Raw genomic sequence first — 24,217 nt, 5'->3', positions numbered from 1 at the left:
TTTATGATTTTATATAACTATTGGTTTTTAGTCCAAAAACATGTCCTCTTCATGTCACTGAACAAATATACATATAAATATAAATAAATATTGAAGTTGTCATTAATCGAATAAAAGGAAAAATTCTTGAAATACCATTGGTTGGCGCTGTTCAGTTTGGCTCGGCGTGAAATACCTCTGTAAAAGCTGTAAATATACTTCAGAGTAACAGTTTTAAGTGACAATTTAAAAAAATATATTATATATTACATAATTTGAAAGTTTATAATATATAATATATATAAATAATATAATATATATATATATAAATTAGCCAGAAAATAACTTTCAAAAAGCTTTCCAAGAATTAACTTTAAATCAAACTTCTTATTTTATTAAAAAAAAAATTAATAAATTAAATTAATTTGATGAAAACTTTTCCTAAAATATTTTTCTACAAATTTACTTAAGGCGAGTTTCACATTTTTCATAAAAATTAACACCTTTCAAGGTAGTATACCATTTATTGCAGTTTCTTTTGAAGCTTATCGAGCTAAATGTGGAATAAATTAAATCAGTTAATAGAATGTTGTAAAATGTTTTATACAAAAAATCAATTTCAGTATAGATTTGTAGTTTGTTTAAAATGCCAAAAAAGTTTATTAGCCAAATACGAATGTGGCATTTAATACTTTTTGTAACTGCCAATAATTCAACTATTTAAAGCCCTCTCAATTTTGTTGTTGATACATTGTCTGACTAGCCAAATTGCAGCTGGCAGCTGAAGTCATAATAAATTGACTAAACAAATTTTTAATTACATAATTAAATTATATTTTCAGACAAGTTGAACTCTGCCGCTCTTAAAGCCGACTTTAATGAGCCATAAAACGACGGCTTAACCAGTTCTCAAATAAAATTGTTTGCTTTTATTTTTGTTTTTGTCTTGGGCAACTCTTTGAGTCGATTTCTCGCTTATGGCTGCGTTCTGCTTGGCTAATCTGAACTTAAGTTTCATTTGGTCTTTAGCTAGACTTAATTGATACAAAATAAGTGCAAAAAATGCCGCCGATTCAGAAATTGATTGATCGACAGGGCCATATTTTTAGTGGATTCCAAAAGTGTGCCTGCCATGTTTAATGACAAGAAATTCCTAAACGTTGCTGCAAGACGACCAAATTGGTTAATTGATTTGGACAACTTCCGCTCTCTTCAAGCCTAAACTGGTTGAGAATTGTGTGCATTCAGATGCGAGTCGTGCAAAGTCAACTTTCTGTGCATAGCTTAAAGTCCATTCAAATTCGTTAAATTTCTTTTTAAAGCACTTGTAGCTTGAGCTGTAAACATCAAAGAAAATAATTTAGATTTCCTAAACCTAGGGTATTCTACTAGTGTATACCCTCTACACTCAATATCACATGTGAAAGCATAATAATCAAATTTCTGAATAGCTAAAACGTTAAGTATTTAATTTTTATTTAGCTATTTATCTAGCTTTTTTATTATTTTATTTTACAAATATTTTGAAAATATAATTCGAATTTTTTAACTATAGAATTTTTTAACTATGGTTCAAGCTGAAGCTGCCTATGCCTGACTCTCTCCGTCTGGTTCTTGCTAGTACATCTATTTTAGCCACTTTCACTGATTACAGGGTATATAACGATCAGAGTACTCTATGCAAAATGGAATGTAAATAGCATAAAGACATGACATTAAACACGCTGATACATAAATATAAACATTATGTGACTGCAAACCAAATATCGGCGCGTGGAAAAGCAAGTTCACTGACGATCCCAAATTCCCGAAGAGCGACCAACTGCAGCCGGTTTGGCTTTGATGACTTTGGAGTGTTGGCTCAGAAGCTGTGAGCCGTGAGCTGTATTCAGTTTAGCCTACACTCAAATTGCGGGTTGACAGCATTTTCCGGCAGACTGCGAACGAGTGAGTGAGCAAGAGAGAGAGATCAATTAACATGCTGCGAGGCCAGGAGGCTGGATGCAGGTGGCATGAAGAGTGTGTGTTCTATGAGTCTATGTAAATAGAAAGAGAAAAGGTGTCCATAAATCTCAGAAGTATTTAACGGCAATAAACTGTTGTGTGTGTACCTGGGCTAGGGCTCTCGACTGTCTTGCCCCTTTAGGGTTTGTTAACACTAGCCAGGCCAACATGGGCCCTACCTGCAGCTGCATCTCAGTGTTAAATCATCGCCTGAACAGCTAAGACGAGATTTTAATTTTGGTTTGCGAGGTTCTCAAATGTTTCGTGTCAACTTTGTCCTGTTGGCACTGGGGCTGGTCATGACCACTTCAAGTGCACAACAGTTACGCATTAAGGAGCTGCACACGCTTCACAAGTGGAGCAATCTTAGCTTAGGACCGGATCAGGCGAGCATTAGCCATTTCCTGCCCGTCGATTTGGACATTGAGTACGGAGACGAGGGACGTCATCGAACATTTCTGACCATACCACGTTTGAGCACTGGCACACCATTTACACTGGCTACGGTGACAGCGGCTGATAATAAACTGCTCGAGAATCCCCGCCTGGAGCCCTATCCCAGCCTGGAGTGGCATCAATCAACTAGCAACTGCTCGGGCATCACTTCGGCTATCAGAACTTATGTGAGTTTATGCTCCATGCTTAGTTTAGACCAATCTAAAATTTTCTTTTGCCTGCAGATTGATGAGTGTTGGCGCCTTTGGGTAGTGGATTCGGGACAAGTCAATTCTTTGCAGTTGTGTGCTCCACAAATCTTGATATTCGACCTAGTCAAGGATGATCTGGTGCAGCGTTCCACGCTGCCTCCACACATGTATACGCCTAGTGTATCGATTTTTACGGCTTTGGTCGTGGATCTTGCTGAGAGCAAGTGTTTGGGTGGCAGAGCTTACATAGCTGATGCCTGGGGCTATGGCTTAATTGTTTTTGATGCCCTCACTGACAAATCCTGGCGCATTGAACACGATTCCATGCAGCCGTCCTTGGGTGTGCGTCGATTTGGCAACGCCCATGCTGGTATCTTTACAGTCAGTCTGAGTCCAAGTCAAGCTACAGGTTGTGTTTCATTCATATCACCTTGAAAGTATATGTAAAGTATATCAAGATTCTTCCTTTTGATTTCAGAGCGCTTTTTGTACTTCCACACGCTGAATAGCTTCTATGAGATAGCTATTCCCTTGCACGTGGTCAACAATGCGAGTATCTGGCAGCAGGCTTCGAGCAAGGTGGTCAGCACACATTTTCGCGTTCTTGGCACGCGTGGCACTCAATGCGAATCGGAGGTCATGGACAGTGGCGGCAATCTCTACTGCAGTCTTATCAGTCTAGGTGCTTTGATCAGTTGGAGCGAACATTCCAATTACACTGCAGATGATATACGCGCCGTGGCCTACAACCCACAACAGCTGAAATTTGTGACTGGCTTAAAAATCAATTTAAACTCAAAGGGCGAGAGTGAACTATGGGCGCTGAGTAGTGAACCGAATCTCTTTGTAGGCGGCTCCTTGAAAGAGAACGAGATTAAGTTTCAAATTGTTGGCTGCCGTACAGCTGATTTGCTGGCCAATAGACCATGTACAGTGGGTGCCGCGCAATTATAATTACCTTTAAAAATGTGTATTAGTTTTAAGCTTAATAAAATTACTTTTTGATTAAAACTTTAGTTTGAAAATGCACCGTACTTTTGCTTGCGAGCATAAGCTGCTTGTTATGATACGCAATCAGCTGTTTGTGCACAAGAAAGGAACGAATAACGATTACGCTGCTATCGACTTATCGGCCATCACTAGGCCGGCAGCTTGTTTACGTGTTGTATTAGAAGTCTTATTTTTTAGAATTTCTGTATTTGCAAAGTAATTAACATTGAAGATGACAAATCTACAGCGCTGGCTATTCTATGCAACGCTGTTCGCGGTACCTTATTTGGCCATTGTAATGGGGACAGTTCAAACAGCATTTACAACCAAATATTTGCTACACATTCAACTCCTTCCGCTGCTGCTGTTAATTCTATTTGGTGTAAGATTCTAAGAGAGTTCTAGCTATGATTGACGTTAAACCAATGTTATTTACCTTTAGATATATTCCGCTTGGACTGTGTTGTATCGCACTTTCACATTTAACGACTGTCCCGAGGCTGCAAAGGAATTGCAAGCGGAGATATTGGAGGCACGTAAAGATTTGATTGCAAAGGGATTTAAGTTTCGCGACTGATGCCACAGAAAATGCTTTTAATTAGACAGACTTTTGCATGTACATACATAGTTAAAAACATTTATTATAATTTGTAATTCCATTAAACATAAAGAGAAATTTGGTGTGTAAATGAAACTTTTTACCTCTGAGATTTGCAAACAACATGATTTCAATACATGAATTCAATTCCCATTCGAATTGAGCCCAACACGATCCAATTAGCTGTGCTGCGCTAATAAGCATTTTCCACTGAGAGCGCGAGTGCAGCTGTTCTTTAACATAAAAGAGACGCAAAGCTCTTCTCTAATTGAATTACGGTGCTTTTATAATGCGCTGCTGCTAAGCTTGAGCCTTAGCATTTGCAGCGCACGATCTGTGAACTATAATATGCATGTACAGATATGCATGTGTGTATATACATATAAGTCTATAGGACCAAGCCCAACTCTAATTACGTATGCATGTGAGCGCTCGCTCTCGCGCTCAAACTGGAAAGCAGTGGAGCCGCTGCTGTTGCTGCCCAAACCAAGAGTCGAAGCGATGAAACAGTTCACGCTTAGACGTTAGCACGTTCACAACAACTAGCGCTTTAATTGTGTTCGTGTCAACATAGCATAAAACAGCCGTAGGAAAACGACAAAAAATCAAGAAACATGAGTCACAAACTTATACTATTGGCCTGCCTGGCTGTTTCTGTGTGCAGTGGCGCAAAGGTAAGTCTTACATAATCACAGCAAAGCCTTTGTAATATAAAATTAAAATGCATGCAATGAAATTCGCGATTTTAAAAAAATAATGTATTGGGTCAGGGTCGGCAGAAGCAGCCTCGCGCCGCTTTCAAATGCAGCAACAAGTGGCGCGCCCTATAAAATTGGGTTGAATGAACTGATGTTGGAAAATGCTGCAGCTGGAAAACATTTAATTCACATGCTTGCGTATGTATGCGTTACATATATATATGCATAAATAATTGTATAAATTCAGTTTTCTCTGCTGGCTGTCGACAACGACGCGCTGTTTTTGTTTTGGTACCCCAAACCGGTTCCATTTCATTGTATATGCCTGTGTATTGTGTGCGTGTGCGTGTGTGGTGCATGTGGGAACCGGTGCTGCCTGACTGCCTGGCCGCCGGCCACTCTTGGAAGCCCCTTTCCAGGCCAAATTGTTGTTATTATTGCTGCTCGCAAGAATGGAACATTTGACAGTTCTACAGATGTTCTTCCAGTACAGACAGCGTTGACTAAGCCATTTATACGAACTTCTGTTTGGCAAAAATAGAAAACAAAAGAATTATAAGCAAATTGCGATTGCTGACTACAGAGTAATATCTATGTATGTGTGTGTGCGCGGCTACGCTGGCATTTTTAAGTCAACTTTTTATTTAATGCGCATCATTTGTCGACTTAGTCACGACAGTTTGCAATTTGCATCACGCAAAAATGCAAGCTTTAGAGTTATGACGTTCACGAAAATAATAGAATATATGTAAATTATATGTGAATGCTTACTTACACATTTATTTTAATCAAAAAAAAAAAAAAAAAAAAAAAAAAACAACTGCAATTGCAATAAATTTAAATAACATATGGATACTTTTTTAAAACAATATTTTAAGTAAAGATAAAAAGTCAAATGTTGACAATATATTGGTAATAACCTGAAAAATATAATTAACAATCATTTTTGGAATGCCATAAAGAAACTTTTTTTAGATATCTACACATATATATAAATTGGGCTAATGCTTAATTATTTGTTACTCTTCTAAAAACTCCCCACTCTTTATGTATATATATATATATATATATATATATATATATATATATATATATATATATATATATATATAGATATATGGATACATATATATATATATATATATGTATATATATATATATATATATATATATATATATATATATATATATATCCGGCAACACTATTATATTATACACCTGTTAAGTTAGCTGCGCTTGACAAATCGCATAAATTAAAGCTGAGCTTGAATGAAGTTTTGTTGAGAATAGTTAAAGTAAATTAATCTAACGCGTTCTATTGAAAATATATTGACTATATTTGCAGCGCTTAGATATTTTGAAATGTACTTATATTTGTTCACAGCGAGCAAATGAAGCTCAGATATTTTGCTCATACTCTCCCTGAACCCATTGTTTGTCTTTGCTCGGGTCACAGTATTGAATTTTTGGCTGTGTGCACTCAATCGCAATTGATTTGCATTTGCAGTAAAAATGCAAATTGCCAGGCACACAATGTGAGCAGCACATTATGAAGCCTTATACACACCTGACTCACATGACAGAGATTGAACTTGTTTTGTTTTGTATGACAGGTGCCCGTTGCCGTCTATTATGAATCCCTGTGCCCGGACAGCGCCAAGTTTATTACGGAGCAACTGTATCCGGCGATGAAGAGCGAGCTGCGTGATTCGGTCGAGCTGACATTTGTGCCCTTTGGCAAGTCCCAGGTGAGTCAATGCAACAATGCCTCATTTGTCGCACTGCCATACTAACTAACTGAAACCTCTCATTTGCCATGCAGTTCTTCACACAAGGCGCGGAGGTGACCTTTACCTGCCATCACGGCCCCAACGAATGCTACGGCAACAAGGTGCATGCTTGCGCCATTGAGCACATTCAGGCCAATTCCTATCAAGTGGAATACACACGCGAATCGCTAACGATGGACTTTATCAACTGCCTGATGAGGGCCGGCAAGAATTTCCCCGATAATGTGTATCCGGGCCAACGTTGTGCTACGGAGAATCATGTCAACAACTGGGAGAATATCAAGACCTGTGCAAACACCACCGATGGCAGCATTCTGCTGCGCAAGGCTGGCGAAACCACGCAGAGGCTAAAGGAGCCACTGACCAGTGTGCCCACCATTCTGTTCAATGAGGTAGGTCCCAGCTAGCCAGCCATAAGCGTCCTAATCCTATTAGCAACTAAAATGCTGCTCGTTTGATCTTTCACAGCAATTCGACAAGCAAGTCAACGAGCGCGCCCAGGTCAACTTTGTCGGCACTCTTTGCAAATACGTCTCGGCGCCTCAGCCGCGCATCTGTGCCCAGCACAACGGCGCCATGGGTCTCGTTAGCGCCGGCTCCCTTCTGAGCGCCATCTTGGGCATCTGGTTCATTCGTCAGCTGCTCAATTAAGTGCCTGGCATAAATATCTAATTTGAATCTCTACAATTTGTATATTTCTTTATTATTTTATATCCAAACTTAATTACAATCCGTCCACATCGAGCTCCAGCATTTATGCAAAAGCTAACAAAAAGAAAATGTTTAAATAAAATTGGGGCTTTAGAGAGTTAAAGATTTATGTATTTTACAGTAGACTTTGACTTTGTTTAGCTAGTTTCAGAGTAGTAAAAGTAAATAAAAGTGTTGTTTTAACAATTCTATGATTGACGTATTTATAATATCGTTTGTCTTTTGGTTTATCTATAAAAATTGTGGCCTTAAAATTTGTATGTGTATATGAAAGTGGAGACTTATTTAAAGTAAAATATATATTGATAACCTTTGGAAGTTATGAATGTTCCAAGCCACATCGAAGTTAGACGAAAGTAAGGTTGATATTCTAAAATAATATTGTAATTCCAGCATTTCTTATTATGATTATTATTTTTATATCAGTCTTGGCTATTTTCTTCGATTTTTTGAATTTCTATGAAATATCAATTAATTTTATGAATATTATTTAGTTTTAGTTTTTTTTTTAGAATTTCTTTTAATTATGAGTGTTTTGTAAATGGTTTTTAAATTTGTTCCTGTTGCGAAAGCATTCACAGAAAGATTTCTAGAATATTGCTCGATCGTTATGATCGAGGGCTCAGTTATCTCTCGAGTTATGGAGAAACTCAGAATCAAATAATGTCAAATTATTATGACGTGCTCCTGTACCCAATAAATATGTATGTATATAATTAATATTCGCTTAGATTTGTTTATTAGCAACTGAGGCAGCCCTACGGAAATGCACAATAAGGCATTTTATATGTGTAGATAGTTTGGAAATTGATAGAGCTATATATGCAGGGGCGTAGCAGCAGCTACTGTTTGATGTCAAATATTTTGATCTGCGTTGTGTTTGGGGGCAACACCTACAACAACGGCAACAGCTGCTTATCGACGTAATTTTTCTAGATGCGATAAGCTGTTTGGCTTTAGCAACAATTGAAAATAATTGTTGTAAACAAGTCAAACTAACTAATATATATATATATATGAATATAGGCATGCATTGAAAGGTTGCTGTAAATGTAAAGTGAATCAAAGGCGATTCAATTTAATTAATATGAAGACAACCCACTCAGCAGCAGCAGAGCAAACTTAAGACAGTTGACCGCGGCGTAGACGTCATTCATGTATATATATATATCATATATCTATCACATAAATATATATATAAATCTGTGCACATTTCTAATTTGACATAGACGCAACGCGGCTGCTCTTTAGTCCCTATCACGGGGCATGCCTGTGGCATTAGATTTTATTTTTGGGCGTTCAAATTGTTGCAGCGCCCACGCAAAGCCAGTGGCCCAAAAGCCATTGCATACAGCCAGGCGGCGGTTGGCAACGCTTCGTGTGTCATTCGGCTAAGCGCGCGCATCTGATTGGCTGCGACACAGCTACAGCTACACCCACACTCACGCACACGCACACAGACTTGGTACTCGTCCTGCGGTATAAAGCAGAGCCGCTTGCTCCTAACGGCATCAAACGAATTTTGGCTTTCAGTCGAGCGACATCAACACCAAGAAACGCGCTAAAACCAAGAACAAAAGAGTCAAAAATTAACTGTTAATAATTCTTTTGCAAGCCAGTCAGATTGCAAATTAATTAAATCGAAAATAAAACTAGTTGGCAACTCTGTGTTAGTAGAAAAATAGATTTTGTGTGAAGTACAACTTTGTACTCAAAAGTTAAAAGTAAAAATAACTAAAAAAACTCGTAAGTATAATTGTAAAAAATGTATATATATATACGTAAAAAATAAATGTTAATATTTAAAATATATTATAAAATTAGATAAAACACAAATATATATTTATATATTTATATATATAATTTATAATTTATATTTCGCTTGCTTCTCGTATTACTCCTAATTTTAAGCCTTAAAGTGCCAGAGGAATCTTCACAACTCACGCACACAAATTTGAATTGACCCCTTGGTCATATTTTGTGGGCATGTTTATTTGTTCAATCTTAATTGATTCAAATTAGATTAGTGGGCATTTGATGTTACTTGTTGGCTGCTGCTGCAGCGCTTAACTTCTCCAGCCTGGCAGCTTTGATTAATTTTTTATAAGGCGCCACGGGCTGCATTCGCCAGCAAAAGTTCAAAGTTTATAAACGTGGCCCTCCATTTGCTTAACGCAACATTCAACTAAAAAGGCAAACAGCTTCTGCCGAACAGCTGCATAAATGAAGACTACTCGAGTGCCTAAAGAGCTCACTATAATTTGATGTACCTTTTGCTACAACCGCTCTGCGCCCTGGCTGCAAACAGTTTAACTCGATTTATGCTCTACAATTTGTTTGCTTTGTATAGAGTTATATTTTGTATATATATATATATATATATATATATATATATATGTATATATATTATATATAAGCATATGCACTTGGCAGAGTAAATTTGTTCAAGGCAAACGTAATTTTGTAATTTTATGAGCATCAAGAATTGGCTAGATTCTAGCAAACATTTTCCTGCACTTTATCGATTTCTAAGCTTTTTATTAAAATAAAGAAATTTCAAGGAACCTAAAATATAGAATTTTATAGATTAAGTTGATTCAGCTCAAGTTTAAGAAATTTAAGGATTCTTAACACTGACTTTATGAGATCTTAAAATATCTTAAGTATATCAGCTCATTCCTCAGTTACACCCAAAACATGCTAGAGTACTCAGAAGAGTCTTAACAACATCTGTTAATATCTAAGATATACGCGAAACTTTCAAAAGTATCTACAATAAAATCTCAAACAGATCTCTCATTCAATCAAAACTGGTCAAAGTATCTACAAGTTATAAATTAAAAGTTCCCTAGATGGTCTCTCAAGTACACTTAAAACTTGCCTAAGTATCTACAAGTTGCAATAAAAATATATTAGGAATATCCCGAGATTTCTTGTTATAGTAAATCGAAACTCATACAAAAGTATCTCAAGAATATCCCCAACTGACTTCCTTAGATGACTTCTCAGCCCCAAGTTAATAAATTGTCTTAAGAATATGCCTAGCTGATCTCTCAGGTACTGCCAAATCTTGGCAAAGTTTATAGAAACTAAATCACAAGGCTATCTGATTTCTCATATATAAGACAAGCAGGTTAAAGTATCTACAAGCTCCTAAAAGAGTATCTTAGTACATTAAAAATTTGATAGAGTATCTACAGCTTTTTAATTGTCTCTCTAAAGTGACTATTGGGTCATCAAAATATCTTTAGCTTAAACCCAGTTCATGAACCATTTTTTTAAAATGAAAATTAAAGCTAGTCTTAAGTATATATATTACATAGCTTATACACATATATGTTAAAGAACCAAAACAAATAAGTGCTTCTACAGCATATCTTTTTATTTATCTGCTCGGCCCACATTCGCAAATTAAAATGCGTGTCACATTCTCTTAAAGAAATTCAATTCTAAGCGTATACAAAAAATGTCTTTAAATGGCTTTAAGCTTTTTTGGTAATTGCTAACCAGTAAAATTTGTACTATAAAAATTTTTTTAAAGAAATGTGATTCCATGAAATATGAGTTATCTGACAGTCAGTTAATTTTATTTAGGGATAATAATTTTCCATTTGAAAAAAAAATCAAATTGTTATTTTATTACAATATTAATGAAGTCAAATATCAAAGACAAGTAAGAATGATTAAATGAGTGGAATGGACATGATGCCACTAAACCAATATACTCTTTAGCACTTGTTGAGTGAGCATAACAAATATAAAAAGAGCAGTAAAATCGGCAGAACACAGAAGACGCTAAAATAAGAAAGAAATAAATATAAAGTTAGAGTAAAATGATAATATTATGAGCAATAGTAAAGTTTATTGGGCTACAGAATACCTTACCTATTTAAATATTACATTTTAGACTTGCTTTTTTTGAGGCTTGCTGTGTGCTATATCTAAAGTCTGCATTTTTGTATTACCTAAGGGTTAAAAAAGGAATAGATATTTAAGAGTATATAGTTATTTCTCTTACAATTAAGTTTATAGAGTGCAATTTCAGGTCGATGTAAGTCTGTACAGTTTCTGAGTTGCAAGCCGCAAAAGCTTTGATAGCAAAAAAAGCGCAAATAGTTTGAAAGGGCATATAATTAACTAGCTTGTAGTTTTTCTTATCGTGCTCATCTTTTATGTCGAGAACGAGTTTATTTTATTTTTTCTTATCAGCTCGTTGATTAGTTTGCTCCTAGTTCGCCTATCAGCTCGGTCAGAACTAAATAGAACGCGATGCGCGGCAGCTTAGAAGGCAGGCCTTTAAGCTACCGTAACGACATGCCGAAGGCACGCTTTTAAAAGCTGCGCGGATCTTAATAACAAATATATACTATATAAATATATATATATATATATATATATATATATATATATATATATATATATATATATATGCATAAATTATCAGTTAGCTGCTGATTAGGACAAATTTCACACGGAACACACAATAAGCCTCGACGATGCGGCTGAACTTTGCCTTTGGGCAGATGCTAAACGCGCTGGGCAGGCGAATGTATTGATTCAGCACCTGTGTGTGGAAAGTTTTGTCGAAATTGATTTATATTGGCCAGAGCAACGGATATTATATGTACTTTTGACAGTGCGGCAGCAGCAGGTCATTAAATCGTTATTAGCTGACAATCGAGTCTGGGAAAATTGATAAGCCAATGGCGGCAGGCGCCGACTACAGCTCCCTCATTTGCCGCGTCCCATTTGCTGGTTGACATATGACAGATTGATAAACAAAGTAATAACAATAATATTATTGTTTTTCCACCATGTCGTGGGTGGGAGTTGCTGTTGATTTTTACTGCACACACATATATACTCAGACGCACACACGCACGTATCTGCTGTGAATGTTTAAATTTAATACATTTCGAAAATAAACCCCATCTTGAGAGATTGTGAGCTGGCAAGTCTGCAAAGTCTGACATGATTTTTAATTGCGATTAAAGCGACGCATTTTGTGCCTTATCAATAGCCAGCGAGTCGAGCTATATATATACATGAATATATAAAAATTGGATTATAAAGCCACAACTGAACGACTGAGCAGTCGCCGGGCAGCGCTTGAAAATGTGAAAACGTGAACGAAATACCGCTAGCAGCTGCTATTAACTTAGTTGAATGCTGTTTTGCCAATAAAACTAATCGAATCGTATATTAATTCAATAGAAATTCTGTAAAAACCCCAACTTTATCTGTGATTATTATATGAAAACGTACAAAGTTCCAAAGCAACAAATATACACATTAAAATACATATATTCCAAATATATACATATATAACATATAATATAGCAATTAAATTTCAATAAATATATTTTAATATCATCTAATCAGTGCGAACTAAGGTGAGTCTTCAGCACGCGTCGACACGCGACTTGCTGCATCTTAGTTATATTAGAAATAGAAATATTTGCTGTGCCCACATGTCGTATGATTGATGGCGAGTGCTTCAAAATTCATTGTAAAAGGTTTTCCACACACGTATATGAAAATCGTGCGAAATCTAAATGACTTGGCTTTGTCAGACATTCAAATCACGTAATAAACGCACATTTGCTTAAGTTGTCACACACACACACACGCACACTAATTGCCTGTATGTGGGTGAAACATAAATCAAAGTTCAAAAGTTTTTGTGCCCCGGATTAACTACTTAGTAAATGCATGTGACTTGTGTCTGTGTGCGTGTTGGTGTGTGCCGGTGTGTGTGTGTGTGCTTTGGACTGTGTGCCGTGCGTTTCTAATTAGTGCGGCATATCCGCAGGCCCTGCAGCCCATTGTCAGTGGCATCAACAGGTGGGCGCACGTCACTCCCACTTACCCACCTTTAACCAAATCTAAGTGTTTTAATTGATGTTTGTATTGTATTGCTATCTCTCTCTCTGCCTTTCTCTCTGTCTCACTCTTATTCTTTCTCACACAATCTCTCCCTCTTGCTCTCTCTTTTGTAGTTAATATGAAATCCACAATTTCACTGCTGCTGGTTGTCATCTGCACCGTCGTTCTGGCCGCCCAACAGAGCCAGGCTAAAAGTGAGTATTATTTATCTTTATAGATTCCTTGAAAATATTGGCTAAGGTATTCGCCTTGGCACCTGCCACTTTAGTTCTTCTTATGGCAATACGCATTGAATTTAAGCGCAAACAACAAACCTATAAATGCCTGACAGGCGGAAGTCCTTACACACACGCACACACCTGTCCACACATTCACCCACACTCTGGTTATGGCTGGCAGCTGCAATTGTTACAGTTTAACTTTAACAGAAAACAAACAGCAGCTTCTTCGTCCTCACGTTGACATCGTCGTTGCCGTTGATATTGCTCCTTTGTGGCTTTGTTTATGCAGCTGCCGCCTCATCAAATTGTGGAAGATTGGCGGGTGGGTATCGGTAAGGCATACGGACAGCTAGTAGTGCAATTGCCATTCACCTGCAACATGTTCTGCGCTCTCATTCATTATGCGCAGATATTTTCATAATTTAGCAAAAGTGAGAGTAGAATTTCCAATATATTTCAATGCAATAAGAAATAATCAAGTATTGGGTAGAGATTCATAACTTTATAGATATAATAGCTGTTTATAGCCTTCTAAAGTAATAGATACCTTATTTTTTTAAGTGTAAAAAATAATATTCCATTAACTTAACTCAAAAACTTATTTCAAATCACATGTTCAGCAGCTGGAAACTCTAAATAATATTGGTATAGAACGTTAGACAATTTGGAAAATTGAATTTATATAAAATTAGTATTAGTTAATAAACACCTTAAAAATATATATGAGTCACAATAAGCTTACATCGATTACTATTAAAATATCTAATTATGCCTCTCGCACGTTTGTCTAAATCCAGATTCAATTTCAAATTTGTTTAAAAATATTGAACAAAAAAATGTATTAATAATATTTTTAAATTACAAGATACACATTTTTATAATTATTTTAATTAATTTAACAATTGTTTATTACCTTCAAAAATAATTGAAGCTACCTTTATAGCATACAAGCTTAAATTATAGATTTGTTTTTGCATTTGTTTTCTACTGTTTTTCTAACCTATTTCCCAGCTCTTTAATGACGATTTCTTAGCTTTATTTTTAATATTTACATTTAATAAAAATTATGTAAATTTAAATTTTTACAACTAGCTCTACTCGAACCGAATTTAAGTACTTCTCGCGTAGGCCTTGCCTACGCATTTGTTTGGCCATTAAAAACTTTTATATTGAATGTGTCTTAGATTAGCCAAATGGCATTTAATGTGTGTTAACAATATGTTGTTAATGCTATCCCAATAGACGAAAAAATAAACGGAACATTCCGTTCAAATGACAGGAACAGAGGTTAAACTCCCATGTGAAGCTGCTTTGCTGTGTGCGAGCGGAAACTCAAAAATAGCAACGACGAGTCAACAGACGAAAACAAACGCAGACAAACAAAAAACGAATGAAATGAAAGTAAAAAAAAACATTGTTTCGTTTAAAATATCGCATAAGGTCAAATGCTTATCAAACATTGTCTCTCTAGAGCATTGGCGAGCGATTAAAGATTTCCAATCTCCCAGTTATTGGGGACTCACAAGGTCTGCTACTGCTGCATTAGCAGTAGGGCACAAAGTTTGCGGCCTTCCTACGTTGGGGAATTGCCCAAACGGTTTAAACTTTACTAGCTAGTCGCAGTTAATAACTTCGTATACCCTAGACCAATTTCAGGTGGGTGCAAAGGGTATGATGAGCGTGTGTAAAGTTATAGCAGTTGAACCAAGGCGGACATATGAAGACGACCATACATATGCATATAAATATATGTTTAAAAATAAATATAAATATATGTTTATATAATCTGATCTTGATCTAGGTATCTCTATCTACCTGTCCCTATAAATAGAATCTCGTTAGGAGCTGGCATTCGTGCCCTAAGATTAGCGTAAACAAAGAAAAATACATCATTATCTATGCGCTAATCTTAGGGTATATGCCAGTCGAGCACTCTAACTGGTTTTTGTTTGTGTGCTGGAGCATGTATGGTGCGTGTGTGTGCGTGGGCGTTATATCGATTACAGCTGTGGCTGGAAGCATTTGCAATCTGCTAGCCAAGTAGATGGCGACTAATTCATTTTGCGATTTTGCCATTTTCTGATTTTACGATTTTACATTTCACAGAGGGCTGTCAGGCCTATGGGCACGTCTGTTACGGCGGACATGGGAAGCGCTCCTTGAGTGCAACCGGCAACGGTGCAGCAGCCGCCAATGCCAATGCCAATGCCGCTGGCCTCGATCAAGAGTTTGTGCGTCCGAATGGCTTGCTGCCGATGCTGGCGCCAAATGAACAGCCACCCGAAGCTGAATTCGACGACTATCCATCCCGCCAAGTCCTGTACAAAATAATGAAATCCTGGGTATGTTGAAGCCTAATCAATAAAATAATTAACTTGTGCATAATATGTTTTCTTGCAGTTTAATCGTCCGCATCGACCTGTGCCTCGTCTAGCTGAGCTGGATTATCCGCTCTCGAGCTCTAGTGAAAGTTTTAACCGGGAAATAGCGCTAAATGCGCTTAACTAAGCTCAATGACAATTCAACCAAATGAAGCACTTTTCAGAACAACAATAACTACATCAACAACAACAAATTACTTACTGAATGTTTATTAAAATTGTTTCATAGATGTCTACACATAGCGCAATTCTCGATTTCTTGCTATTTGCATAAGCTGTAAAAGTTGTAAAAAAACAAAATTTAACTGAAGTTTTTAAGGGCTGGTAAAAATTTCAGTGTATATATTGAAAAAAAAAAAACCAAAAAAAAAAGATGAAACGTTTTGAATAAAATACAAGATGAATGGCTAAAATAGCAAAGTGTTTTTATTGCTTTAATCAAAATTGTTATTAACTTTATGTGTGTAACAAGCAAAAGACTATATATATACATATATATCTGTAGTTTATAATTTAACTAATTATCAATTTAATATAATATAATCGAAAAAAAATATATATAATTAAAAATGCAATTTAAAAAATACACAAAAATTATCACAAGAGCTTTTATTGTATATATGTTTACAAGTATATGGTTATTTAATAAAATCAAAATTAATAAAAAAAAATAATTTTCAATTTAGTTTCTAGGCATTCAGGCGGTTAAGTTTAACGAGCACTTCGATTGTTTGCCATCATTTGTTATCGATAGCCGCAACGGCTGCTTAACAGGTAACAGATTGGGTATGTAATAGTGCAAGTTGAGTAATTGACCGGGAATTAGTGTGTGGAATATAAAAAATGAGTTTGGGCTAAAATGTATCAATTATAAACAGATTAATTTATTAAGATTTATTTAAAAATTTAATCAGTTCAGTTTATAGTTTAGATTTCCGATCTTAACGGCAATTTTTAAATTAACAGCACTACAGCTTAAGTGTTTTGTTCTGTTATGATTACATGGATTTACAGTTTGAAATGCATTGCTTTCAGATTTGGAAACATTGGAACACACGTGCTCAGTCGTTGCGGGTAAACATGAAAATCGCTGAACATTAAAATATAAAGCAATACAAATTGAAAATATATAAAATGACGCATCTGCGCGCAGAGGACAGCACGGTAGAAGAGGAGAAAGCACCACGCGGAATAATAAAGGAGAGCAGTCAGATATTCCGTCGGAATCGCGCGCTCGGCTATGTGACCAACCAGGTGCCGGCAGTGACGCGCTATGTGCAACGTCGGCGGGACACACTGCTGATAACCTGCATTGGGCGCTCCTTTCAGGTGTACACAGCCAGCCATTTGCGTCTACTGCATGTCAGCGGTCTGCATCCAGATGAGATTACGGCATTGGCCATGGACAGACAACATACGTATACGGCAAGCAATAAGTGTATATACGCGTGGCGCGCGGGCAAGCACATACGACATGTGTATCGGGGACATAAACATGATGTACATCTGCTGCTGCCGTTTGGCCAAAACCTAATTGCTGTAGATCGTAACAACGTGCTCAAAGTGTGGAACATACCCACCGACGATGTCTATCTGGATGTGCCCTTCAATGAGGATGAGTTCTTGATAACAGCTCTGGCTCATCCGCCCACCTATGTGAACAAAATTGTGCTTGGCTCGCAGCAGGGTCAGCTGAAGATTCTGAACATTAAGAAGAACACCATTGTATGTACCCTCAGCCACCATGAGAAACGAATCAGTTCCATTGAGCCGGCGCCAGCATTGGATGTGATTGGAGTTGGCTATAGCGATGGCACCATAATTGTCTTGAATCTGAAATTTGATACGGTGCTGATTACCTTCAAGCAGGAATGGGGCGTGGTCACCCAGCTGTCGTTCCGCACAGATGGCCCACCCATTATGATTTCCGCCAGCGGCAATGGTCACTTGGCCTTCTGGAACTTGGAGGAACGCAAATTGGCAGGTCAATTGCAGGCGCACGAGAAACAGGTAACAACTGCCATCTGCTTGCCTAGCGAGCCTGTCGTCTTCACCACATCTCCGGACAATTCAATGAAATTGTTCGTGTTTGATATGTCGGACGGTGGAGCAAGGCAGTTACGCATACGAGAGGGTCACACAAAGCCTCCACTATTCATACGCTATCATGGCGCCAGTGGTGTCTCTATCTTATCTGCCGGTGAGGATAGCACACTGCGGGTCTTCTCCACCATATCGGAGTCGCTAAACAAGAGCATGGGCCGAGCCACCTACAATAGCAAGGCGACCAAGAAGAAGAGTACGTTATGATGCACTCGAATTGTCTGCGCAGCCAAATCGTAATCCATTTTATATTTCACAGATCGCTTTGAGTACGACAAGAACAGCATGCCGCCAATTCTAGAGTTCACTTCGGATGTGGCACGCGAAAAGGAATGGGACAACATTGCTGCAATACACGCGGGCATTATACAGACCACCACCTGGTCATTCCACAAGAGCCGCTTGGGAGACCATCGCCTGGTGCCAAAAAAGTTTTACAACAAGAATCGCATCGATTTCCAAGCGGAGACCACATCCATCACTTCGACGCATTGCGGCAACTATGTCATCATTGGCTACAGCAGCGGCGATGTGGAGCGCTTTAACATCCAGTCAGGCCTTCATCGCGTAAGCTACGGCGACTCCCAACCCGCCCATGAAGCAGCTGTGCGTGGCCTGGCCTGCGATAATTTGAACCAGTATGTGGTCTCAGGCTGCTCACAGGGCCTGGTTAAATTCTGGCCATTCAAAGGAACTAGTGAGTGTGCTCAACCCCTTCTTAACCCACTTTAAATTCATTATCCTCACCCATTTTTCACGCAGCTCCGAAGCCAGTTGCTGTACTGCGATTAGCGGATGGCGTTGCTCTGATGCGGCACCATCGCGAAAGCTCCATGGTCGCCATTGGCCTGGAAACGTTTAAAGTCTATTTGGTTGATATGGACACGCGTGTGGTGATACGCAGATTTGTTGGGCATTCGGCAAAGCTGAACGATATGACATTTAGTCCGGACAGTCGTTGGCTCATTACAGCGTCCATGGACTCAACCATAAAGGTGTGGGATATACCCTCATCTTATATGATTGATCACTTCAAAGTAGAACGGCCCTGTATCTCGCTGAGCATGTCGCCCAATGGTGATTTCCTGGCCACGGCCCATAGCAATTTGTTAGGAATTTACCTGTGGGCCAACAAGACGCTGTTCAATCAGATTTCGTTGCGTTCTATTGATCCTCATGAGCCGGCACCTTATGTGGGCTTGCCCGCTAATGTTTGCGATGCCATGGATCTTGATGATGCCATGCAGGAGCTGGAAGTTGATGATGTGGAGCTGAGCGAACAGATTGATGCCAAATATGAGACGCCCAAACAGCTAACGCCCGAGCTCATCACACTGTCTGGTTTGGCGGCATCGCGCTGGCAGAATCTACTCGACCTGGAGCTGATCAAGCAGCGTAACAAGCCGAAGGCACCGCCCAAAGCGCCGAAACAGGCGCCTTTCTTCCTGCCCACGGTATCGGGCCTAGAACTGCGCTTTGATGTAGCTAATGCGTCAACGACCAGCAACGGCTCCCGTGTGCTCGAGGTCTCTTCGTTCAACAATCTGACCACCTTTGGCAAGCTGCTGGAAGCAACGGCCACAAGCAAGGATTTCGAGTCCGTTGTGCAGCACATTACCCAGTTGGGTCCGTCAATGGTGGACTTTGAGATCAAATCACTACATCCCGATGCCGGAGGCACTAGGCTAGCCATGCTGCAGTTCCTCAAGCTCATCGAGTACATGTTCGGCACGAATCAAGACTTTGAATTGGCCCAGTCTTATCTAAGCGTTTATTTGCGCTCCCATGGCCTTAGCCTAAGTGAATCCCCAGAACTGGTAAAATCACTGCGCAGCGTTGGGCAGTCTCAGCAAGTGGCCTGGGAGCGCCTCGAGAGCAAATTGATCTACGGTACTGGTGTCGTCGCAGCATTGCGCAACTTTGCTCGCTAACTTGGTCTATTATTTTAAGTTACTTTTTACGATATGTTTGTAAATAAATTGGTAACAAATTAAATCAATTCTTAAATTTGTCATATACCTGTCTGAAACGTACGTCTATATGTTATCCCTTCAAATGTCATTAGAAAATTGACACCAAATGAATCTGATTCATGACAACTGCGTCCAATATTCGGATAGATTCAAAAATCTCCCAATTCGTAGTTTTAAGTTCTAACGCTTAAGAATTTTGATTGCATTTGATGATTCTATAGGTCTTACCGAGCCTAAAGGTGGATACATGTTGAATATGCGGTTCTACTTATTCACTTTAATTGCATTATTTAAATTTCTTAGTCAAATGTCAGACCTACGAATCATATGACTTCCGGGAAAGCCAATGACTGAAAGATAAGTGACTTAGATATGACGTTAGCTTCGTATCGTGCGGTACCATTGAAATAATGCATAAATATTTTTAAGTTGAAATTGTGTATTAATTATTTTATTTATTATATCCGTTTAAACTAACGCTTTATTATTTAGGCTGGAATTAAATAACTTAAACTTGTTCCTAGACGCGTTCGCGATCGTTCGCGGTCTTTAAATATGCGGTTCTAGTGGCGACTTGATTCAAAATTTGTTTCATTTATATTTTCGTATTTCATGGGGGTGGCTGCTCCTATTGTCAACTCATATATCATATATATCCAACTCAACATAAACGGAATAAAACAATGTTTATATATAGTTTTTCGAACCACGCGTTAAAAATGTAGTGCATAATATTTTTGATAAGTATTTTTTGTTTTGTTTTGTTGTTTTTATACCTAAATATCGTAATTAGCATATCTCGTAGTCTGAAGAGCGTCTCCCCGATCCTAAGCCATATATAACTTGAAATTTGTTCTTCAATTTGGGTACTTTTTAGTGTATATATGTGTGTAAATTTCAGTTAATTATTTGCGAGTGTTTTTTAGTTTGGGATATTACAATGAATGCAAATGCCAGTCGATGCGGATGGAGTGCCAGGTGCTGGAATATTTACGCGCCAATTGCCATAGGGGCAGCAATTAGTTCAGATCGACGATTTGCTTTAGGTTTACAGTTGGAACGCGGGAGCGAGCGGATATTCTCCAGATTCACCTTGAATTGGATGCAGACATTTGTTTTCTTCTTCTTGATTTTTTGTTTTATGGTTTTTGTTTACTTTTGTTTTGTGTTAGTTATTTTGCTTTAAGTGTAGGCCGCTTAACTGGATGTGCACTGTTGAACGCGAGGTCCATATTGATAGCCACCCTCGTCCTCATCGTAGGCCATGCGCTGGTGTTCCTGGCGACGTTGCTTGGGATCAAAGTCCTCCTGCAAATCAATCACAAAATACAAAATATAAACAAATGATGCTGCTTCATTCCCTTCGAATTGTCTTTGGACTTACCAAAACTGTATGCTCCGCATCAACTGGAATGTCAATCTCTGGCGCCGGTGGCAAGCACTGCTTAAGCGTCGGTATAACTGATGGATTGATCACATCGGGGAATATAACTTCAAATTGGATGATAAGAGTGCCCTTCTCCATGGGATTCTTGAATATGGGCATACCTTCCTCGGCAATGCATTTGGTCATTTCGTGTCGAATAACTTCACCGGGTTGCGTTGCCACAAGCAGATCGCGATCATCAAGTGTTTTGATGATGCGCTGGAAGCCACACAACGCCTCAACCAGCTGCAGCGGCATTTTCATCATCAGATCCGTGTTCGCATGTACAAACGTTGAGTGCTCCTTTTCGTCCAACAATATTATGATATCACCCGGTTGAGATTCGGGCTCGTGATCGCCCTCGCCTGTAAATACTATCTTCTGACCATCCCGCATGCCTTTTTCGATGTGAACCTCCAACACCTTGCGCTCTCGCACCGTTTTGCGTCCGTTGCAGTTCTTGCAGCGATCCTTCTCCTGTATGGTCTCACCGCTGCCGGAACACTTTCGGCACACCTGCTCGTTGTGTTGCACAATTCCGGGCGCAATTTGTTGCACACGAATCTCAACACCATTGCCGCGACACTGTACACACTTCTCGATGCTGCCCTTCTTACCACCGCGTCCCTCGCACTTGTCACAAATCACATTCTTTTGCAGCTGCAGCTTGCGTGTTGCGCCATTGTACAGCTCTTCCAGTTGAACGGACATCTGATGGACTACATCCTTGCCGCGTCGCTCACGGCGACGACCGCCGCCGCCACCACCAAAACCGGCGCCAAAGAATTTCTCAAAGAAGTCCATTGGATTGCGGAAATCACCGGAATCAGCGCCACCTTTCTTGATGGCCGCCTCACCGCCCTCATCGTATATTTGACGCTTGTCCGCATCGGAGAGCACTTCGTACGCCTGCGAGATGGCTTTAAATTTCTCACCCTCATTGGGATTCTTGTCTGGATGGTATTTGAGCGCCAATTTTCTGTAGGCCTTCTTCAGCTCATCAGGGGTTGCGTTGGGCTTCACTCCCAGCAGATCGTAATAGCCCGTTTCTTTAACCATTTTTTCTTTTTAGTTGTTTCTTTTCAACTTTTACTGCAAGCAGACAAAATTACATTGCAATTACTCGAGTTGCCAGATATTTATAAATTTTTAGTTTTTTATTCTTATAAATGGCATTTCCGGCATGCGAAAATAAAAAAGCAATTTGAAGGTCAGCAGATATGCCAACGACAACGGGGCACCACGTTTTCTAGAAATTTTCTATTTCAATTTACTTTTTTTTTGTTCGGTTTTGGATACCACATTCGACGCCTCACAGCTGACTCTGCTCTGCTCTGCTCTGTATTTCGTACTGACTGTCTCTCATTCTGACGCAGATACACACGCACACACGTGCACACATATATACGTTGTATGTATATATAAATGTACATAAACTTCTAGAAAAATTTCGTCAGCACTGTGCAGCCCTGGTCGCCGTAACCGTTGCCCCTGTGCGAACATCGACACAAAGCAAACGGCATGATAATGTGAAAAAAAGCACACCAACACAGTGACTAGGTGGAAAGCAACGTGCAGAAAACGAAATGAAAAAAGAAAACGCTGTAAAATTTTCTATTGATTTGTGTGCGATTTTCGTAGACCCCTTGTCAATTGTGCAAGTTGCAATGCCCAGACATACATACAGAAATACGAGTGTGTATGGGCTCACAAGCTAAAAACATGTGCCGCGCAGGACGCTGCGTCAGAGGAATATTAATTGGGGTAGAGACAAAGAAATTTCAGCTTTCGTTGCCGACTAGAATCGATTTTGCAAAATAGTGCAGCAAGCATAACATAATGCACTCACTATCTGCGTCGCAAATAAAAAATCTGTACTATATTTATGATTACTTAACAAAGAGTGGGCAAAACTTGATCGCCAAATACACACATAATGCAAATGTCTGCGGAAATAATTAGTTCATTTCTTAGTAGTTCTTACCTTTTTATAGCAGGAGTCCACGGAGTATTCGAGTATTTGTTCTAATAGTTATATATATATATATGTATACCGTTTTTACAGTACGCTTTAAGAAATACACTTTTACTATAATTTTAAATCTATTTCGAATACTTTTTCAGCAGCCTGCTATCGCTATACGAATCCGCCACGCTTGTTGTATGAAAGATCGAGAATATATTAGGGGTGATACGTATTACAATACTTTAAATGTAATAATAATGCCATAGTAACGACTCGTTGATTTGGCAAATGCAACTCTGTTATAAATGCGCAGTCTGGCAAGCCCAGCTCGGCTATAAGAAATACGGTCACACTTCTCCGAACAGCTGTCTTCTGCGACCTGATTATTTAACTCGGCTGGAATAACAGAAATATTTAATGAAATAAATTCTGAATTAGAATTAAACATGAGACACGCTCAATTCTTAGCACGCACTGTGTTTGTGCACAACAATAACGTGGAGGAAGCATGCCGAATTCTAAACCGCATACTCGGCAAGGAAGAAATCTTCGATCAGTTTCGCCGCACGCGTTTCTACGAGAAGCCTTACCAGGTGCGTACACAAGCAATATAAATATTTATATATGTTCTTAAATATAACTAATAACTGCCATTTTACAGGTGCGTCGTCGTATTAATTTTGAAAAGTGCAAAGCCATCTACAATGAGGACATGAATCGCAAAATTCAATTTGTGCTGAGAAAGAATCGTGTAGATCCATTTCCAGGCTGCAATTAATGAAAATGCTTTATTTTATGCTATTGTTTTTTCAATAAATTTAAAACATTGTTAAGAAAAAAAAAC

At 38.6% G+C, this 24,217-nt stretch overlaps 7 protein-coding genes across 8 annotated transcripts; 6 read left to right on the top strand and 1 right to left on the bottom strand.

The window, feature by feature from the left end:
- Nucleotides 1-2,235: 2,235 nt before the first annotated feature.
- On the top strand, nt 2,236-3,584 carry LOC111605578 (protein yellow). Its single transcript, XM_023324182.2, has 3 exons — nt 2,236-2,606; nt 2,664-3,039; nt 3,109-3,584. Exons 1-3 carry the CDS (start codon nt 2,241-2,243, stop codon nt 3,582-3,584), a joined length of 1,218 nt encoding a protein of 405 aa, XP_023179950.2. The 5' UTR covers nt 2,236-2,240.
- A 166-nt stretch (nt 3,585-3,750) lies between these two features.
- On the top strand, nt 3,751-4,305 carry LOC111605546 (dolichol-phosphate mannosyltransferase subunit 3). The gene is made up of 2 exons (XM_023324108.2): nt 3,751-4,002; nt 4,063-4,305. The coding sequence occupies exons 1-2, from the start codon at nt 3,853-3,855 to the stop codon at nt 4,195-4,197; spliced, it is 285 nt and encodes a 94-aa protein (XP_023179876.1). The 5' UTR covers nt 3,751-3,852; the 3' UTR covers nt 4,198-4,305.
- Nucleotides 4,306-4,715: 410 nt separating this feature from the next.
- Nucleotides 4,716-7,499, top strand: LOC111605512 (GILT-like protein 1). The gene is made up of 4 exons (XM_023324069.2): nt 4,716-4,892; nt 6,530-6,664; nt 6,739-7,098; nt 7,175-7,499. Exons 1-4 carry the CDS (start codon nt 4,833-4,835, stop codon nt 7,355-7,357), a joined length of 738 nt encoding a protein of 245 aa, XP_023179837.1. The 5' UTR covers nt 4,716-4,832; the 3' UTR covers nt 7,358-7,499.
- A 1,507-nt stretch (nt 7,500-9,006) lies between these two features.
- Nucleotides 9,007-16,117, top strand: LOC111605513 (neuropeptide CCHamide-2). 2 transcript variants are annotated; one of them, XM_023324071.2, is made up of 4 exons: nt 9,007-9,163; nt 13,417-13,497; nt 15,631-15,866; nt 15,925-16,117. In XM_023324071.2, exons 2-4 carry the CDS (start codon nt 13,422-13,424, stop codon nt 16,030-16,032), a joined length of 420 nt encoding a protein of 139 aa, XP_023179839.1. In that variant the 5' UTR covers nt 9,007-9,163; nt 13,417-13,421; the 3' UTR covers nt 16,033-16,117. The 2 variants fall into 2 exon arrangements, with proteins under 2 accessions (XP_023179839.1, XP_023179838.1); XM_023324070.2 differs by lacking the exon at nt 9,007-9,163 and adding an exon at nt 12,737-12,810.
- A 632-nt stretch (nt 16,118-16,749) lies between these two features.
- LOC111605479 (WD repeat-containing protein 36) lies at nt 16,750-19,999 on the top strand. Its single transcript, XM_023324013.2, has 4 exons — nt 16,750-16,766; nt 16,941-18,204; nt 18,268-18,705; nt 18,771-19,999. Exons 2-4 carry the CDS (start codon nt 17,040-17,042, stop codon nt 19,937-19,939), a joined length of 2,772 nt encoding a protein of 923 aa, XP_023179781.2. The 5' UTR covers nt 16,750-16,766; nt 16,941-17,039; the 3' UTR covers nt 19,940-19,999.
- A 1,023-nt stretch (nt 20,000-21,022) lies between these two features.
- LOC111605477 (dnaJ homolog subfamily A member 4) lies at nt 21,023-23,576 on the bottom strand. Its single transcript, XM_023324010.2, has 3 exons — nt 23,392-23,576; nt 21,366-22,499; nt 21,023-21,289 (listed from the first exon to the last, which is right to left on the bottom strand). Exons 2-3 carry the CDS (start codon nt 22,464-22,466, stop codon nt 21,179-21,181), a joined length of 1,212 nt encoding a protein of 403 aa, XP_023179778.1. The 5' UTR covers nt 22,467-22,499; nt 23,392-23,576; the 3' UTR covers nt 21,023-21,178.
- A 94-nt stretch (nt 23,577-23,670) lies between these two features.
- Nucleotides 23,671-24,166, top strand: LOC111605478 (28S ribosomal protein S21, mitochondrial). The gene is made up of 2 exons (XM_023324012.1): nt 23,671-23,966; nt 24,035-24,166. Exons 1-2 carry the CDS (start codon nt 23,820-23,822, stop codon nt 24,149-24,151), a joined length of 264 nt encoding a protein of 87 aa, XP_023179780.1. The 5' UTR covers nt 23,671-23,819; the 3' UTR covers nt 24,152-24,166.
- The last annotated feature ends 51 nt before the right edge of the window (nt 24,167-24,217 follow it).

This window comes from Drosophila hydei, unplaced genomic scaffold, assembly GCF_003285905.1.
Source record: "Drosophila hydei strain 15085-1641.00,03,60 unplaced genomic scaffold, DhydRS2 tig00000290-arrow-arrow-pilon, whole genome shotgun sequence".
Lineage (NCBI taxonomy): Eukaryota > Metazoa > Arthropoda > Insecta > Diptera > Drosophilidae > Drosophila > Drosophila hydei.
The sequence above is the reverse complement of the archived record's forward strand: the minus strand, read 5'-3'. Positions and strand labels throughout refer to the sequence as shown.

What these genes read in the sequence shown, in the direction of transcription:
- LOC111605478 (XM_023324012.1), top strand. Translation starts at nt 23,820, where the DNA reads ATGAGACACGCTCAATTCTTAGCACGCACTGTGTTTGTGCACAACAAT. An exon ending in TCTACGAGAAGCCTTACCAG is followed by an intron (nt 23,967 to 24,034) that starts GTGCGTACACAA and finishes GCCATTTTACAG; the next exon opens with GTGCGTCGTCGTATTAATTT.
- LOC111605578 (XM_023324182.2), top strand. Translation starts at nt 2,241, where the DNA reads ATGTTTCGTGTCAACTTTGTCCTGTTGGCACTGGGGCTGGTCATGACC. An exon ending in CTTCGGCTATCAGAACTTAT is followed by an intron (nt 2,607 to 2,663) that starts GTGAGTTTATGC and finishes TTTTGCCTGCAG; the next exon opens with ATTGATGAGTGTTGGCGCCT. An exon ending in GAGTCCAAGTCAAGCTACAG is followed by an intron (nt 3,040 to 3,108) that starts GTTGTGTTTCAT and finishes TTTTGATTTCAG; the next exon opens with AGCGCTTTTTGTACTTCCAC.
- LOC111605479 (XM_023324013.2), top strand. Translation starts at nt 17,040, where the DNA reads ATGACGCATCTGCGCGCAGAGGACAGCACGGTAGAAGAGGAGAAAGCA. An exon ending in CAAGGCGACCAAGAAGAAGA is followed by an intron (nt 18,205 to 18,267) that starts GTACGTTATGAT and finishes TATATTTCACAG; the next exon opens with ATCGCTTTGAGTACGACAAG. An exon ending in CTGGCCATTCAAAGGAACTA is followed by an intron (nt 18,706 to 18,770) that starts GTGAGTGTGCTC and finishes TTTTTCACGCAG; the next exon opens with CTCCGAAGCCAGTTGCTGTA.
- LOC111605513 (XM_023324071.2), top strand. Translation starts at nt 13,422, where the DNA reads ATGAAATCCACAATTTCACTGCTGCTGGTTGTCATCTGCACCGTCGTT. An exon ending in CCAACAGAGCCAGGCTAAAA is followed by an intron (nt 13,498 to 15,630) that starts GTGAGTATTATT and finishes TACATTTCACAG; the next exon opens with AGGGCTGTCAGGCCTATGGG. An exon ending in ACAAAATAATGAAATCCTGG is followed by an intron (nt 15,867 to 15,924) that starts GTATGTTGAAGC and finishes GTTTTCTTGCAG; the next exon opens with TTTAATCGTCCGCATCGACC.
- LOC111605546 (XM_023324108.2), top strand. Translation starts at nt 3,853, where the DNA reads ATGACAAATCTACAGCGCTGGCTATTCTATGCAACGCTGTTCGCGGTA. An exon ending in TGCTGTTAATTCTATTTGGT is followed by an intron (nt 4,003 to 4,062) that starts GTAAGATTCTAA and finishes ATTTACCTTTAG; the next exon opens with ATATATTCCGCTTGGACTGT.
- LOC111605477 (XM_023324010.2), bottom strand. Translation starts at nt 22,466, where the DNA reads ATGGTTAAAGAAACGGGCTATTACGATCTGCTGGGAGTGAAGCCCAAC. An exon ending in ATGCGGAGCATACAGTTTTG is followed by an intron (nt 21,290 to 21,365) that starts GTAAGTCCAAAG and finishes ATTGATTTGCAG; the next exon opens with GAGGACTTTGATCCCAAGCA.
- LOC111605512 (XM_023324069.2), top strand. Translation starts at nt 4,833, where the DNA reads ATGAGTCACAAACTTATACTATTGGCCTGCCTGGCTGTTTCTGTGTGC. An exon ending in CTGTGTGCAGTGGCGCAAAG is followed by an intron (nt 4,893 to 6,529) that starts GTAAGTCTTACA and finishes TTTGTATGACAG; the next exon opens with GTGCCCGTTGCCGTCTATTA. An exon ending in CCACCATTCTGTTCAATGAG is followed by an intron (nt 7,099 to 7,174) that starts GTAGGTCCCAGC and finishes GATCTTTCACAG; the next exon opens with CAATTCGACAAGCAAGTCAA.